At 43.1% G+C, this 15,528-nt stretch overlaps 1 protein-coding gene across 1 annotated transcript in view; it reads right to left on the bottom strand.

The window, feature by feature from the left end:
• Positions 1-11,565, bottom strand: part of DDX10 (DEAD-box helicase 10) — a 206,914-nt gene extending 195,349 nt beyond the window's left edge. The window contains exons 1-5 of the mRNA XM_050913612.1: positions 11,380-11,565; positions 3,289-3,349; positions 2,930-3,060; positions 1,060-1,218; positions 494-614 (exon numbers count right to left, since the gene is read on the bottom strand). Coding sequence (XP_050769569.1) covers positions 494-614; positions 1,060-1,218; positions 2,930-3,060; positions 3,289-3,349; positions 11,380-11,565 — 658 coding nt within the window. The remainder of the gene's footprint in view (positions 1-493; positions 615-1,059; positions 1,219-2,929; positions 3,061-3,288; positions 3,350-11,379) is intronic.
• Between the last annotated feature and the right edge of the window lie 3,963 nt (positions 11,566-15,528).

Here is a 15,528-nt window from a genome sequence, read left to right as displayed (position 1 = left end):
AGCAGCAATCTGTCTTAAAATTCAAAGAAAAGTGTTTTCTAGAACTGGCCCAAAACACACACACTGCAATGGATATTCCATATAGTTAATTATCATGTCAGGAAAAACATGAGAGCCATAGCCAGAAAGGAAAGGTCAGCGTTAGCCAAGACAGATCTAAAGGATTATATGGGACACTACATTTGGTTTTGGGTTCCTTACTAACCCACCTACTTGTTCTTATCATCCTAAGGAAGGCACGCTCAGCAACTGTTTCAGAGAAAGTACACACAAGAAAGGGGTTTTGTTGTTTTCTATTTTAATTTGTACATGTGTGAACTTGATGTTCACGCATCATGAACTTCATGTTCATCATGTGTATGTGATGAAACGCCATTTCATCTACATACCACGACTAGGATAAGCACTTGCTTTTTACCCAAGCAAGTGCTCCACACAATTATGAACTGCTACAAAATATTTCTGAGTACTTTCAAGTACTTAAAAAACTTACTCAACATTTGCAGATCAGATGCATAGAAATATGAAGTTTCATCCATGTGCTGTAGAAGCCGTCCTGGAGTGCAAATTAGCATATTTATCTGGTGGATTCTTTCAGACTCTTCTTTCAGATCCTGAAAAGGAGTTAAACCAGCTTAGCTCTAGTTGTCCACACTAGAAGCCCAGTACCAGAGATGGTCAGGTCAGCTTAACCCATTGACAGTTTTTAGAAAGAACAGTCAAGGATCAGCCTTTCCTGTTTCTACAGAGATACCACAATTTCTTCAGCACGCTCACCCTTGTGGCTTGAGCACAAAGTATTTCAGAACAACCTGAATTAACAGGATAGTCCTGGAAGACTTGGCAGGAAAGTCCATCCAGTCATGTAACCTGGACTGTAAATAGGCAAAAGCTTCAAAAGACACAGAGTACACAGACAGGAAAACAAGTGGGTCGCTGATAGGTTCCCATTAACTACTCTCTTCCCTGACTTTTCATTTCCAGGGTTTCTTCCTAAACTAGCACTTAACATAGCACTCATTTATGCTTCCATACAGCAAACTCTGAGAAAGGACACACCTTTCCTCCAATGATAAGGCCAGCTGAGAACTCATGATTCTTTCCAACTTTACGCAGAACCTTGAAGGTTTGATATGCCAGTTCCCGGGTAGGCGATATTATCAAAACTCCCAGTCCATCAGCTGAAGTCCACTGATGGCGATACAGGAGTTCCAAAGCCTGAAAAAAATTACCGTATTCTCATTATAAAAATCTCAGAAGGAAAATATGTAACAACAACAAATTTCTAACAAGAAGTGTCATGAAAAAAGATAAAGCCACACTAATTAAAATGATGACTTGAAGAAACATCAGTATACATTTCACATAGTTTGATTATATATCAATTCTCACCGATGGTAACGATACTTGCTGCAGCAAAATTCCCCAGTACCAATCTATGACAGACAGTAATGGGTGGTAAATTGTAAACATTCTACTGCACTATTAATCCTACTCTGCTAAATTCTGGAAATTAAGCTTTAATCATTTATATGAGAATAGAAATCAGATGTAGAAAAACACAAGAAACTTCCCTGCTCATAAGGTTTTGTGGGAACCAGAAACAGAATGAGCAACTAGAAGTCAATTTTTGCAGCTTTAATTCTGGTTATAGACTTGAAGCAGTACTATCCACACATGTGATATACAGAGCATTCCAACTAAAGTTGCCATACACCTCAGACCAGGATTATTCCTCCTCTTACGAACTCACACTGCAGAAACACTGTCTTAGTCAGCTAATCCTAACACAAAGATTTCATAGGTATGAATACCGGAAGCACTCTGAAATACTGAAGGCTGTTAAGCATCCTTGTACAATTAATTATTTTTTTTTTTCCACTCTTCATCTCTCCAGCTCCTCTCTTATCACTTTTCTCCACTAAAACTGTTTTAAAATAAGGTTTGTAAAACAAACTTCTACTCCTAGATTAACTACTTGAGCAATCTCACTTTTGTTTCTCAAGTTCACAAGAGTATCTTTTGAAGGCACCTACATTTTTTTATTCTTTACTAATAAAAAATAAATTTTAAAAAAAAACCAACATAAAGCATAAATCTTCTCAACTAGAGAGGGTGTTCAAAACACCTACTACTGTTCCCACAGTTACCAACAGAATAGGCTCCAAAGAAATTTATGCTTACAAAAATGCAAGTGATGTTTAAACCAAAAACACTCCATAATCAAACAACATTTATTTTTCCCTTTATCTAATCATAACATGACGGGGTTTGTATCCACTTATATGTGCACTTTAAGCAAATGTCTCAATTATACTTTCAACTTGAAGAAATGAAATGCAGAGAATGATGTTTTGAGTAAAACAGTCAAACATGAATTATCCATGACAGGGGTTTTCATCCTGTTTTCCTGCTTGCACCTAGAAGTGATTTCTAAGGAGTTCACAAAAGACAACAAGGAAATGGAAGTCCACAATCACTAAGCTTAAGTTTACTACATAAGGTCCAAATCCTAAAATTTTAAAGGGGTGAAAACCACTCATCTAAAAAAAGTCTAAGGAAGTGAAGAAATTTCACCATTCTATTTCATACACTTAGTTTTCAAATTTTAAAAGAACTGGACAACTAGAGTTGCACCAGGAAAACAGGTTCCTGAGAGAAAAACAAAGCACTTCCTAAATCACACAGGGTCTACTAATGTAAAGATCAAAACGGAATTTCTAAGTGTCAGAATATTCCTAGGGCCAAAAATATACTTCGTTCACAACCTCCAGCAGCTTTATTAAATTAGTATCTTAGCTTTCTTGGAACATCTAGATCAGCTGAATTGTAACTCTTCTCCCAGGATCTATTAACCTAAGCTGTTTGACATCCAATACTTCCCGGATAACTTGGTTTAAGTACAAATGGAAGGATGTAAATTACCTACCGGGACAATAAAAGCCAAGGTTTTGCCTGATCCAGTCTTTGCAGCTCCAAGTACATCTTTACCTTGTAAAGCCAAACCTATGGTTTGCCTCTGTATCTCCGTTACCACGCGATACTGAGCTTCCTGCAATCCTAGTATTTGCAGTGTGGGAAGGGGAGGGAGAGGGGGAAAAAGAAAAAAACCAAAAAAACAACACTTTATTTTTGTCTTGTCCAGAGATGTATTCCCCCGTTTAGAAAACACTGTACATGGCAATACTTACCTAAAACATAGTTTAAAGCAAAAAAAAGTTCAGATGCAGATAAATACTACATTCATTTTTACTTAAATTACTTTCCAAAGAAAACTTTTGTACTCACCTTTTAGGGTTTTCTTTGACAATGGAAAATCTGAAAATCTTTGAATTTCACTTGCATTTATCTGAAACAAATAAGTTTAATCAGCGCTTACAATCTAAGCATAACAGAGAAATTAAATAGCATTCTTTAAGTTGCTGTTAACATAAATATATAGTAGTTCAGTATGACCTGATCCAAGTTAGCTGCTGAGGCAATCTATACTAGTTTGACCTAAGCCAAACCACTCTTCTACCATAAACTGTTTATTAAGTAATAAGATATAATTTAACCATGCAGGCTAAGAGCACAATTTATAGCTCAGATCATCAAGAAATCACAAAACAATTCAGGCTGAAAGGGACCTTAGGAGGCCTCTGCTCCAACCTCCTGCTCACAGCAGGTCAGCTCTGAGGTCAGATCAGACTGCTCAGGGCTTCATCCAGTCCAGTCTTGAAATCATTCAAGGATGGAGACTGGTCAGCCTCTCTGGGCAACCTGTGCTTCTGCCCAACTATCCCCATGGGGAAAAAGCGTTCCAGGCTGAGCCTCTCTTCTGTCAACTTACACCAGTTGTCTCTCATTCTTCCACCCTGCGCCATCTCGTCAATGATCTCCCCGCGGGCACTGGGGGCTTCTGTAAGGTCCCCGTCCCAACCCCAAAGCCATCCCTGCTACAGACTGACAAGCCCAGCTCCCCCAGCCTCTCCTCACAGGGCACGTGCTCCAGCCTCCACCATTTCAATGGCCCTCCACTGAACTGGATCCATTTATTGATGTCTTTCTTATTGGGGGATCCAAAACCGGATGCAGTATTCTTCAGAAAAAAAAAATTAAAAAATTTTTAAAAATCACCTTTTAAAAAGATACTGCAGTATGTAAGCAAGGTCTAAGTTTTCTACAATGCAGCGTGCCACAAGCCCCAGACATAACTTACAATTAAACCTCATGCTAAGCATTTCACATACACACAGTATCTCCAAAAATCAGAACTTCTGTAGCCCCCAGAACTGCAGCAATCTTGCATCTACCTGATTGGGACAAGAAGAGCCCACCTATGTCCTGAAGCTCACCACGTTCACCAACCTCTACCACTTGGTATACTTAATTTTTTAGAGCTGTCCTACAAGGTACAAAACATACTAAAAAAGTAGTTCATTGTCCTGACACCTACTAATTTACTTGTATGCATCCACCTCTACAGCATACTTGAGAGCTGTTAATTACACACACACAAAACCCCCAAGGGCATGTGTTTGAGTCCATGAGTTGGCTCAATGATTTACAAAAACATCGAGATGTCAACTACATTGTCTTAAGACAAATGTAATATTTTCAAGTCTGTTCTGGCGGATAGGAGATCATCAAAAGATGTGGACAGCTTCCACTGGCAAAGTTCACAACAAAAAAATAGCAGCAGGACAGAAAAAAACACAGAACTCAGAAAAAAAAATAATAAAGAGACTACTGTATTTATAAAGCCGGAGCAGATGAAGAGGAAGGTAGACTACACAGCTTTGAATGCATACTGACTAGCATCCATAAACTGAGATTTCCAAATGTCAAACTCGGAGCTTACACAACTCATGCATTTCTAATAGGTGTCGTTTAGCTCTAACAGACTGCTGAACAGAAATCTCCCAACACAGGGACCAAGCAAAACGGCCCTCAGATGTTCCTGACAATTCGTGATAACAATTCCAGAGAACGCCTCAAATAAAGAGCTACTGAGCTGTCAGATCAGCCTTATATCTACTTGAAGTACCAAGCCTTCTGCAGGCTCTGCCTATTATAGAAAACTGAGTGTTTATACCTGTTTAAAGCACCTAGATTGCAACACTACTCTTTTCAGCCTAGTTCTCTCTAGTAAAAACACGAAAAGTAATTTAACGCATGAATTTTATCTCTAGATAAAAGGTAATAACACCCTTATTAAAAGCCACTTTTGACATATTTCAAGACAAAGCTCTTGCAACGTAGATTTCAAACTTTCACTGTGTCCTAGCAGAGCAATTAAACTTTTGCCAAATGTTACTTAGAAATCTTAAAGGTGAATTATTTTTATAAAACCTACTTGTGCTGAGAAGCACGTACTTTAAGCTAGTACATTTCTGGGAAGGGGAGAAAGCTACTATCAGAAATTACCATAAAAAAGTCTTTTTCTGACTTTCACAAATTGGAATTTCTGACAAATATTTCCAAATTTAGTTAATAATTTGGAAAATGTTATATATCAAATGCAATACTGCATACTGGGCTAATTCCCAGTCTTATTTTGCATGTTAAAGGATCACAACTCAGTGATATATACAGGTTCAGTTTAATTTCAACCAAGAGACTGTCCGCATAGGAAAAGTATGCCTACAGGAGGGAAAACTATTTTACTAACATCAAAAAATAATTCAAGCAATCCATTATGTGCAACTAAAGGGACAGATTTTAATAGGTTTGTGACACATGAAATGGGCTATTGCAGCAATGTGAAATTGTTCTAAATAATTAAGGCTGCTTTAAGTATTTCAGTGGTCAGCTGCTTTTTAACTCTAGATGGTCCTGTAAGAATGGATGTATTAATCACAAAGGAGACAAATATTGTTCTGCTCTTCTACCTTAAACTCCTCTAAATCAATTTAAAAATCATTACATGCATAAGCCTAGCTCTTTTAAAGATGTCCAAGAAGGAAAAAAAAGTGAGAACAGTATTAAAAGAGTGAGGCACAGGAATGTTAGGAAAGGTCATGTCACAAAGCTTCCTATATTATTTCTCTGCCCTACAAACTTCCAGGACCACAAGAATGATCTGTCGTAGTACCCTTAAACTGCAAAGATACTGGTTTATTTTTAAATAAAGTCTGAATGGCAGGAGTAAGAAGGACTGGTGTTAGAGGTAGATCTTCTGATAGATCTATTCCATATCTACACGCACCAGTGGAAAACACCACCAACTTCTGGGTGGTGGGAATCTGTACTTGTGAGCTCTCTCTAATCTGCTCTAGGTGAGAGCAGCCAGCTCATTTCAAATACTTCAAATGGTATTCTGATCTAACTTGACTAACTTGACATAAAGCAGACTAGAAAGATTTTACACAAACAGTTCCCCAGCACATCAGTTAGGCTGTTAATGCTTTTCATGAGCACAACTGGATGGAGAAAACAACGTTTATCAACAGCCTTACAGTTAGGCAACAAAGTCACGGAATCAACAGATAACAGATCACCTATGAACACGTAACACAGAAAATGGTCCCAAGATTTGGACACATTGAAACTAAATTTCACATTTTCCATCTATGCTGCCACACATTTGCCATCACATGTCAACAAATGACAAAAAAAAAAATCCAGTAACAAAGTATCTTGGCTATCTCTTCATTGTTGTTTAATTTTGTCTTGTTTATCCATTGCAGTCACTCTCACACTGGAAATTATAGACAACATACTGTAAGAGGGAGGGCAAGGTGGATACTCTTGCGTCCAGCAGCCATGCTGCCCCTATTCCATGCCACATGCAAGATGACAAAAGCACATGAAGACCTAACCCACCCACAGCCTGCGTGCCAGACCCCAGCCAGTGCTCCTCACAGAGAGGAGCTTACCGAAGAGCTTTCTAATTCCGTAGTCCCTAAGAAGGGATCTGCCTCATGCAGAACTCACTGGAGACCCCTGAAGATTCAAGCACATGGTACTTCCTCACAATCCCCACCCCCACTATAACCAGGTCCAGGGTAGTAGGGAATAAATGCAGGAGACAAGTGGAAAACCTTGTCAGGGACCAGAAAAGGAGAAACGAAGGACTGAAGACAGGAAGCTAGGTGGGCACCCACCTGTATGTTCACAGGCAGGAAACTCCTGGAGCTAGAGGACAGCAAAACCCCAGAATAGTTGAGACCAGGAGTTCCCAAAGCTATCCTAATACAAACATATGTTTACCCTGTCTTCATTCTGATGGATACGTGCCTGACCACTACCAGCCTCTCTTAAATACACACAAACACAACCTCCCACTACCCAATCCTTACCTATGCTGCCCCAAGCTCCACAGAGACACTGTTTCCCACAGCATTCTCCTGGAGAAACTGACCACTTGTGGCTTGGATGGGTGTACTCTTCGCTGGGTAAAAAAACTGGCTGGATAGCTGAGCCCAAAGAGGGGTGGTGAATGGAGTTAAATCCAGTTGGCGGCTAGTCACAAGTGGTGTTCCCCAGGGCTCAGTGCTGGGGCCAGTTCTGTTTAATATCTTTATCAATGATCTGGATGAGGGGATCGAGTGCACCCTCAGTAAGTTTGCAGACAACACCAAGTTGGGTGTGAGTGTTGATCTGCTTGAGGGTAGGAAGGCTCTACAGAGGGACCTGGACAGGCTGGATCGATGGGCCGAGGCCAATTGTATGAGGTTCAGCAAGGCTAAGTGCTGGGTCCTGCTCTTGGGTCACAACAACCCCATGCAACGCTACAGGCTTGGGGAAGAGTGGCTGGAAAGCTGCCTGGCAGAAAAGGACCTGGGGGTGGTGGTCGACAGCCGGCTGAATATGAGCCAGTAGTGTGCCCAGATGGCCAAGAAGGCCAATAGCATCCTGGCTTGTATCAGCAATAGTGTGGCCAGCAGGACTAAGGAAGTGATCATCCCCCTGTACTCGGCACTGGTAAGGCCACAACTCAAATACTGTGTTCAGTGTTGGGCCCCTCACTACAAGAAAGACATTGAGGTGCTGGAGCGTGTCCAAAGAAGGGCAACGAAGCTGGTGAAGAGTCTAGAGAGCAAGTCTTATGAGGAGACACTGAGGGAACTGGGGTTGTTTAGCCTGGAGAAAAGGAGACTGAGGGGAGACCTTATCGCTCTCTACAACTACCTGAAAGGAGGTTGTAGTGAGGTGGGGGTTGGTCTCTTTCTTTCACGTAGCAAGTGATAGGACGAGAGGAAATGGCCGCAAGTTGTGCCAGGGGAGGTTTAGATTGGGTATTAGGAAAAATTTCTTCACTGAAATGGTTGTCTAGCACTGCAACAGGCTGCCCGGGGAAGTGGTTGAGTCACCATCCCTGGAGGTATTTAAAAGACTGTAGATGTGGCGCTTAGGGACATGGTTTAGTGGTGGACTTGGCAGTGCTAGGTTAACAGTTGGAGTCGATGATCTTAAAGGCCCTTTCCAACTGAACCGATTCTATGATTCTAATTATCACCCAAGTCCCATAAATAGATGCATGTGCACACATGCACGAGTGACACAGAAGCATCCATACATATTCACGTAGCCGTATATACAGCAAATAAATGCAAGTATCTATGAAGTAATTGACAGAGGGGACTATAAGGCTGGTATAAACAGAAATCTACATAGAGTGAGTGGAAATTAAATGCAAGTATTAAATGTACAGGCTATGTTTCAGGGAAAAGTGACTGCATTTAAGTATTATGCAAAATATTTAAGGCTAGGAGTAGAGAAACAGACTACTGCAGAAAATCAGAGTGGGGACTACTCAAACTAAAAAGTCTGAGAATTGCACATCTACCCACCACAATCCAGATATACCACCCTAAAATTTATGAGGATAAGAAAGGAATACTGACCTCACTACGGAAAAGCATGGGTTACATCATTCCCTTAAAGAATGTAGTTTCATTAACTCACTGCTTATGTGTTCCTTTTAAACCCTTCTCCTGTTTACATACATCTGTGAGCAACACAGTCATAGCCTGCTATCTGCCAAGGATGCACTCCTGTAAAATAGAGTGGTGTGACAGACAGCAAAGCAATTTTTCCCCATAAGAACTACTGTAATAGATAGGGATGCATGTAGGGATTTAATATATGCATACAGCATAAATACGGCAAAACTGTATATGGAAAACATATACGCTGTGTATGGGGAGAACAAAGAGGCAAAGGCAGCATCAAGTGGAAGAGATGTTGGCTTCCCAGAGATTATTTTTCAAAATATTTCTGCCACTTCATCTCCGAGACTGAATGCCCAAGATAAATCTTCTACTTCAGCCTTGCTGCCTCCTTCTAAGCAAGTAGATTTTTTTCATAGTCATCATCTTCCTCAAATGAATCCAGATCAACTAAGGGCAAATGACAGCTGAATAGGGGTCATGTTTGGCCATTCAGTCTCACAGATGAAGAGGCTGTAATCCACTCCAAAAAGCCAGCATCTCCTCCAGTTGATGATTCTGGTGATCCTGCTCCTGCCTCTCAATACACCCATGCCATACACATACAGTTTCAGTACACAGGAGCAACATACTACTTAAGCTTCTGCACACATATGTCTACTACATCAGAAGAAAAGCTATCCCCTGAACTTGACCACTTTATCTATAAGATTACCGCTCAGAGTATTAAATGACCAGTGATGGGACTCCAAAACAAGAGAGAGAGAGAGAAGAAAGAATAGCTAGATACCCTATTATGCCATAGTACCTTAAGGTAACGCAGCAGCCTAATTTGCATATGGCATTATCAAGTAAATGCAAGCTACTATCAAATGTAGAAACTATTAGGGCCTGACAACATGCAAACTTAATTTCACTACACATCTCCCTGTCTGTGTTCAAACACACAGAAATACAAAGCAATCTATTGTATTGTCCTGGTTTCAGCTGGAACAGAGTTAATTTTCTTCTTAGTTGCTGGTACAGTGCTGTGTGTTGGATTTCGTGCGAGAATAATGTTGATAACATGCTGATGTTTTAGTTGTTGCTAAGGAGCGCTTATCTTAAGTTAAGGACTTTTCAGTCTCCCATGCTCTGCCAGCAAGCAGGTGTGCAAGAAGCTGGGAGGGAGCAGAGCCAGGGCAGCTGACCCGAACTAGCCAAAGGGATATTCCATACCATGGAACGTCATGCCCAGTATATAAACTGGGGGGAGTTGGCCGAGAGGGTCGGATTGCTGCTCGGGCATTTATCCACAACAAAATCTGTTAATAATTTATGTAGTTACCATCTTTATCTTTTATCATAAAAACAATGAATGATAAGTCCATTTTTTCCCCTGAGAAATAATCTGTGATTCAAAACAGTAATTTGACCATCTTTGGAAGTATACCATTTGCTTTCAAACCAGTAAAGCCAATGATTGTGTGAAGCTTGCTGAATCTTAACCGAAGGAGCTATCACGACCTCTTCATGGTAACAGACTTGTTTCTTCTATACCATCTTGTCAATCAAATCACAACCACCAAAAAGTCTCTGCTATCAGCTGCTCTGAGTGCTGCATAACCAATTACAACTGCCATGCTCCTCCCCAGCAGTAGCTGCAAATTCAGCAAAAGTTGGCAGGATGCAGAGCAACACCACAGACAGAGCACATCTAAGCTGTTACTCACAATTACAGTACTTTCCGCTAACCAGTATGGCTCAAAAGCTGGCCATCTCCCAGAGGAATTCAAGGGAATCTGGGTGACAAAACCAACACCACTAACCCTGGCTCTAATATTCAAATACTTATTTCCTGACTTGAGGTTAAACAACATACTCTTCTAGTGTGATGTTTGCCTGTAGGGCATCTTCTATGGAGACAAACGTGTCCTATCTCCAAGAGCAAGACATCCATGCTGCCTGGTCAGAACGGCCAACTGCCACTGGTTACAACCGTTCCCACCATCTGCTTCAACCTCCTCCTCACTGCGCTCTCAACCACTCGCTCCCCTCCTGAGGGTCTCACTAACCCTGGCTCCACAGTCTGCCCACAGTCACCTCCACCAGAACCACTGGGACTGCGGTTACTGCCCTCTCCTCCTCTGCCTGGGGGGAGAAAGGGAAGGAATGGAGGATCATCCCTGCCTCATGGAGGTGAAAGCCCTTCTGCCTGCCACAGAGCAGTGTCACCCAACAAACCTGTTACCTACAGGCACCGCCAACAGCCAGAGGATCAGCCCTGCCAACCAGGAGTGCTCCCCACCCCTGCCCAGGACTCCCCCCTCACAGATCCCCACCTCCTCCCTCTCCTCCTCCTCACAGCCCTACCCCCCCACACACCACACGAGGAGAGGGGCCGCTCCTCCGCCCCCCGCAGGCCCGCCATGCCCACCCGCCGGGTGTCCTCCAGTCCCCGCCCTGCAAAGCCCCTCGCTCCCCGTCCCGGCCCAGCAGCACCAGCCGCCCGCCCCTGCCGTACCTCGGGGTAGCGCTGCACCAGGCGGCCGATGCCCTCCCGCTCCACCTGCCACTCGGGCCGCTTCCTCTCCTTGCGCTGCAGCCGCAGCCTCCTCGTCCGCCGGGTGTATTTCTTCTTCCAGCGCTCGAAGCTGCGCACCGGATCCATCGCCGCCGACCCGCCGCCATCGCTGCCGGCCCGGCCCATGCTGCCCCCGCCGCCCCGCATGGGACGCACACGACCGCCGGGGGCGGGGCTGGGCGCAGGCGGAGCGCGTCAGCAGGCCGCGCCGCCGGGGGAGGGCCCGGGCCCGGACCGCCCTGGCTTGGCTCGGCTCGGCTCGACTCGACTCGGCTCGGCTCGGCCGCCCGGCGCGGCGCCCTGGGCCTTTCCCCCCCGGTGGGAAGGTTAAGGGGTTGCACGAAAGTTGAAGGAAAAAATCACACTTCGCGTACTGTAACCCGAAAAATGAGCTCTGGGCGCAGCATGCAAGATGTGCTCTGTGGTAGAGGTTATAAAACGGAAAAAAAATAAAAGCCTTAACAGAAAACGAGTATGTGCTTGGTACTGTCATAAATTTTGTCCTCTAAAATACAGCGTTGGAGAGGCAAGGGGAAGAGTTCAGTGGTAAGTCTGTTAATGCTTTATTTGCTAATTCATCACAGGGAAAAAAATGACATTTGGAAAAATCAAAAAGCAGTTGAGAGACAGACGGTGGGCTTTGTGTTTAAGATGCTGGACTCAAGCTCCATTTCACGTGGGTTTTGACCCTTCGTAACATAGTTGTAGTCAATCTTAACGGCCTTGGCTCAGAGCCTTGAATTATGCAAAGGGTTGGCAGAATATCACAGGGAAAACTAGAAACACGCAGAGTTGTTTTACACTGGGTGATATAAGAGTGGTCTCTGTAAGAGGCGCATATCTCTCAAAGTAACTAGATTTAGTCAACCTGCAAATTTATATTATGCTATCTTTACATGCACCGATGCTTAACCCCTCCCTGCGGGGAAGGTCTGCATCACTCTGCAGTTGTTTGACAGTCAGAAGTGATTTGCTGAGTCAGTTTTAGCACTTCAGCACACAGAATTAAAAACAAAACCAGGCTGCAGAGTTATTGTGCCACATCAGGAAGAGAAAATTACAAACATATTTATGCAATGTCATAAGAAGGAAGTCAACACGTTGATGAGGGGAACAGTGAAAGACTCCCAAAATAATTACTGTCTCTGATGAGGGTTTGGAATTCCAGAAAGCTGAGGGAAAAGGGAGTGTCTTTTAATTAGCTCTACTTTTGCCATACATGTGTTGAGTGTATCACTGAAGATGTTTTCCCTCCTCCCTGAGATCAGGGAAACCTGTGATCATAGAAATGTTTGTTTTCCCTTTAAAATACATTAAGTTCCTAATTTCAGGAAGGGCTGGAAGAATCTCCATTAAATATGCCCCAATGGGATCTCTCCTCCCAGGTACAGCTTCGAATGCAATGGTTTTCTCTAGAGGTTTTTTTGCTGTTAAGATGAATGAGGAAGGATACTGAAGGTTTTATTCTTGAAACAAAAATGTTTTTTTCCAGAAGTACCTGGTGAAAAATGCAGGAGGTGCTGTTCCACCCCAAAGGATGTGCTTCTGGGGGGTGGCACATCTTTCCCCCGATTACAGCACATTAACTTGACATACAAAACAAGGTCCCAGTGTAACACGATCAGACTGTCGCAGGGCTCAGCTGCCACTTGAAGCGTTTCTATCTGTCTGCCTGTAATACAAAAACAAACAAAACCCTTTCTCTGTAGAATTCCTGCTGTTGCAGCACTGGAGTAAGTTTAACCTTTTTGTAAGTAGATGTGCAGGTAAAAGTGTTGTGTTTGAACATGCTGTCTTTGTTCACCTGGTCTGTGTTTTGCCTACAGGCTCATCTCTCATAACAGAACAGCAGCAGTGGTCTGTGAGTCACTATGGACATAAATCCTGAATGAAAAGAGTTATATGGAAAATAATATCTTGCTATCCTATTTCTAAAACAACTTTTTATGCTGCTGTCATGAAAAACACTGTTAATTATGCTTATATGTTTCCAACGCTTTTTAATAATTTGTTTGCTCATTAGTCAAGAGGTCCATATACCAGGACAGGAAAACCAGAAAGTCAAAAGCAGCCTGTCCTGTGTCCCACAGTAGAAGGTAAAACGCTGGAGAGCCTCTCGGCCCCGTGCTGGAGGTCTGGGAGCCTGCAAAGGCCCAGGAGCCACCTTTCTATTTTCTCTGCTGTCCTCTCACCCTGAGGGGCTTGCCTGAGAAACAGCCAGTGGTTTGTGAAAGTTTCTCTTTTATACAGGAACAAATTCTACTGTGTTAAATTTGATTTATCTATAATGTGCAAGACTACTTCAGTTGTCTCGCAATAGTACTATCCCTAAAACTGTGGCAAAACCAGAGATCCTTGTGAGTAATAAAGAGAGAGAGAGAGAACAAAAATTTGGTTTTACAAGCTGACAAATAAATGATTCAAGCATGGTTGTTTACTTGCAATTTGGAGAAATGAAGGAAGGGAGTATGGCTGTAACAATAAATGTAACAAGGCTCTATACAAGACCACAGAGAAGGCGGTGGCAATTTTTTATTTTAAACAACACCTATTTCGGTAGCAGTCATTCTCCATAGATTTCACTCTCACGCATACTCAGTCTTTCCTACTTATAAGCTCAAATGTGTATGTGTCTGGGCAGGGTTATTTATGGTGACAAGGAGGACAAGGGGCACCAAGTATCAAGGTCAGGGCCCTGAGGGCACTCATAGACCTTAATGGCCCTGACCAGCCTCACCTGAGGCCTCCCCCTACACCCCGGCTCAGCTCCACCCTGCAGTTTCAGGCCCTGCCTGAGTTATGTCATATGTCATGTTGGTCCCCAGCTCAGCCACAGCCATGCCTGTCCTTGGCCATAGACCCTACTGGCTGGGACTCTGAGCTGCAGGCTGACTTCCTGGCTTGACCTGGGACGTACTTTGTCACTGTGGACCTGCCTGGTCATCAATGGCTGTGTCTGACCCTGATTATGGCCACCAGACCTCAGCCTGATCCTCATCCTGACCCTGACCAGGGAATTGATTTCCCAGCTTGACCTTGGACCTGCCTCCTCACCACAGACCTGTCTGATGAGCTGGACTCTTGGTTGACCCCGGCTGCCACCCATGAGCATGCCCTGCTCCCTCGCTCAGGGGCTGTGTTATTAGACTTAGCTCCTGGCTCCTAGGGAGCAGTCAGCCCTCACTGTGCCCTGACCATCAAGCCCTCATCGCTTTTTCTGGGTTCATCCTGAATGGTGGCAATGGTGCACAATCTTTGGTATCCTTTATATTCTCTCTTGACAAAACCTCAGGGCCAAGTTGAGTTGTATCACACTGCTGTTGCTCTGTATCTGTGTTGTGTGGCTTTCTTCACAGCATGGGCTTACTACAGTTGGCCCTACACCCAAATCCTGCCAATTCTCCATTCTTACCTATAGTCTTTCTTGCATTTCGTGGTTGGTCTTAATTTCTTGACTTGTTGCATGTGCATCACTCCCTGCACTCCTGCTGTGCCATTTCTTCTGCTACCTCATGCTGCTACATAGACCTTTGTTCACATGCCATGTACCCCAGTTAAGCATTTCCTTTGAAATCTCTACAGGAATTTAAGATAACTAGGGGTTGATTTTATTTAATTAAAAAAAAAAAAAGTAACATTGTGCGTGCTTAAGTTAAACTTCAGGGTTTCCATTAAATCTTTGATTGTTTTGTACTAACCTGTTTTCTTTCCATTTTTCCACAGAATCTTGATCACCTATCTAAAGAAGTAGTCAGCAAACCAGAGGAAGCAACCCTGGAAGTACAAGATGTCAATGAAATACCACTAAAGCCTTTCTCAATGAAACAGCCAAGTGCTAGGAGAATTTCCTCAACTGAGAGGCTCTCGACACTCTTCTTATCTACCAAGGTTTACTTGCTATGCTTCAGGAGATTTGACAGAAAGCATGTAAGAATTTGCATCTGAAGATTGTGCTTGAGTGTCTGTGAATGAGACATGGAAGCTTGAAAACACCCACAGTGAAAGGATGGATCTTCAATGTAATATTTGCAGTACTACGATGTAACTTCAGACTGTTTTGAAAAAAATATGGAGATGGCAGTCAGATTT

This window comes from Gymnogyps californianus, chromosome 1 (assembly GCF_018139145.2).
Source record: "Gymnogyps californianus isolate 813 chromosome 1, ASM1813914v2, whole genome shotgun sequence".
Classification (NCBI taxonomy): Eukaryota; Metazoa; Chordata; class Aves; order Accipitriformes; family Cathartidae; genus Gymnogyps; species Gymnogyps californianus.
This window is presented reverse-complemented; position numbering and strand designations above follow the sequence as displayed.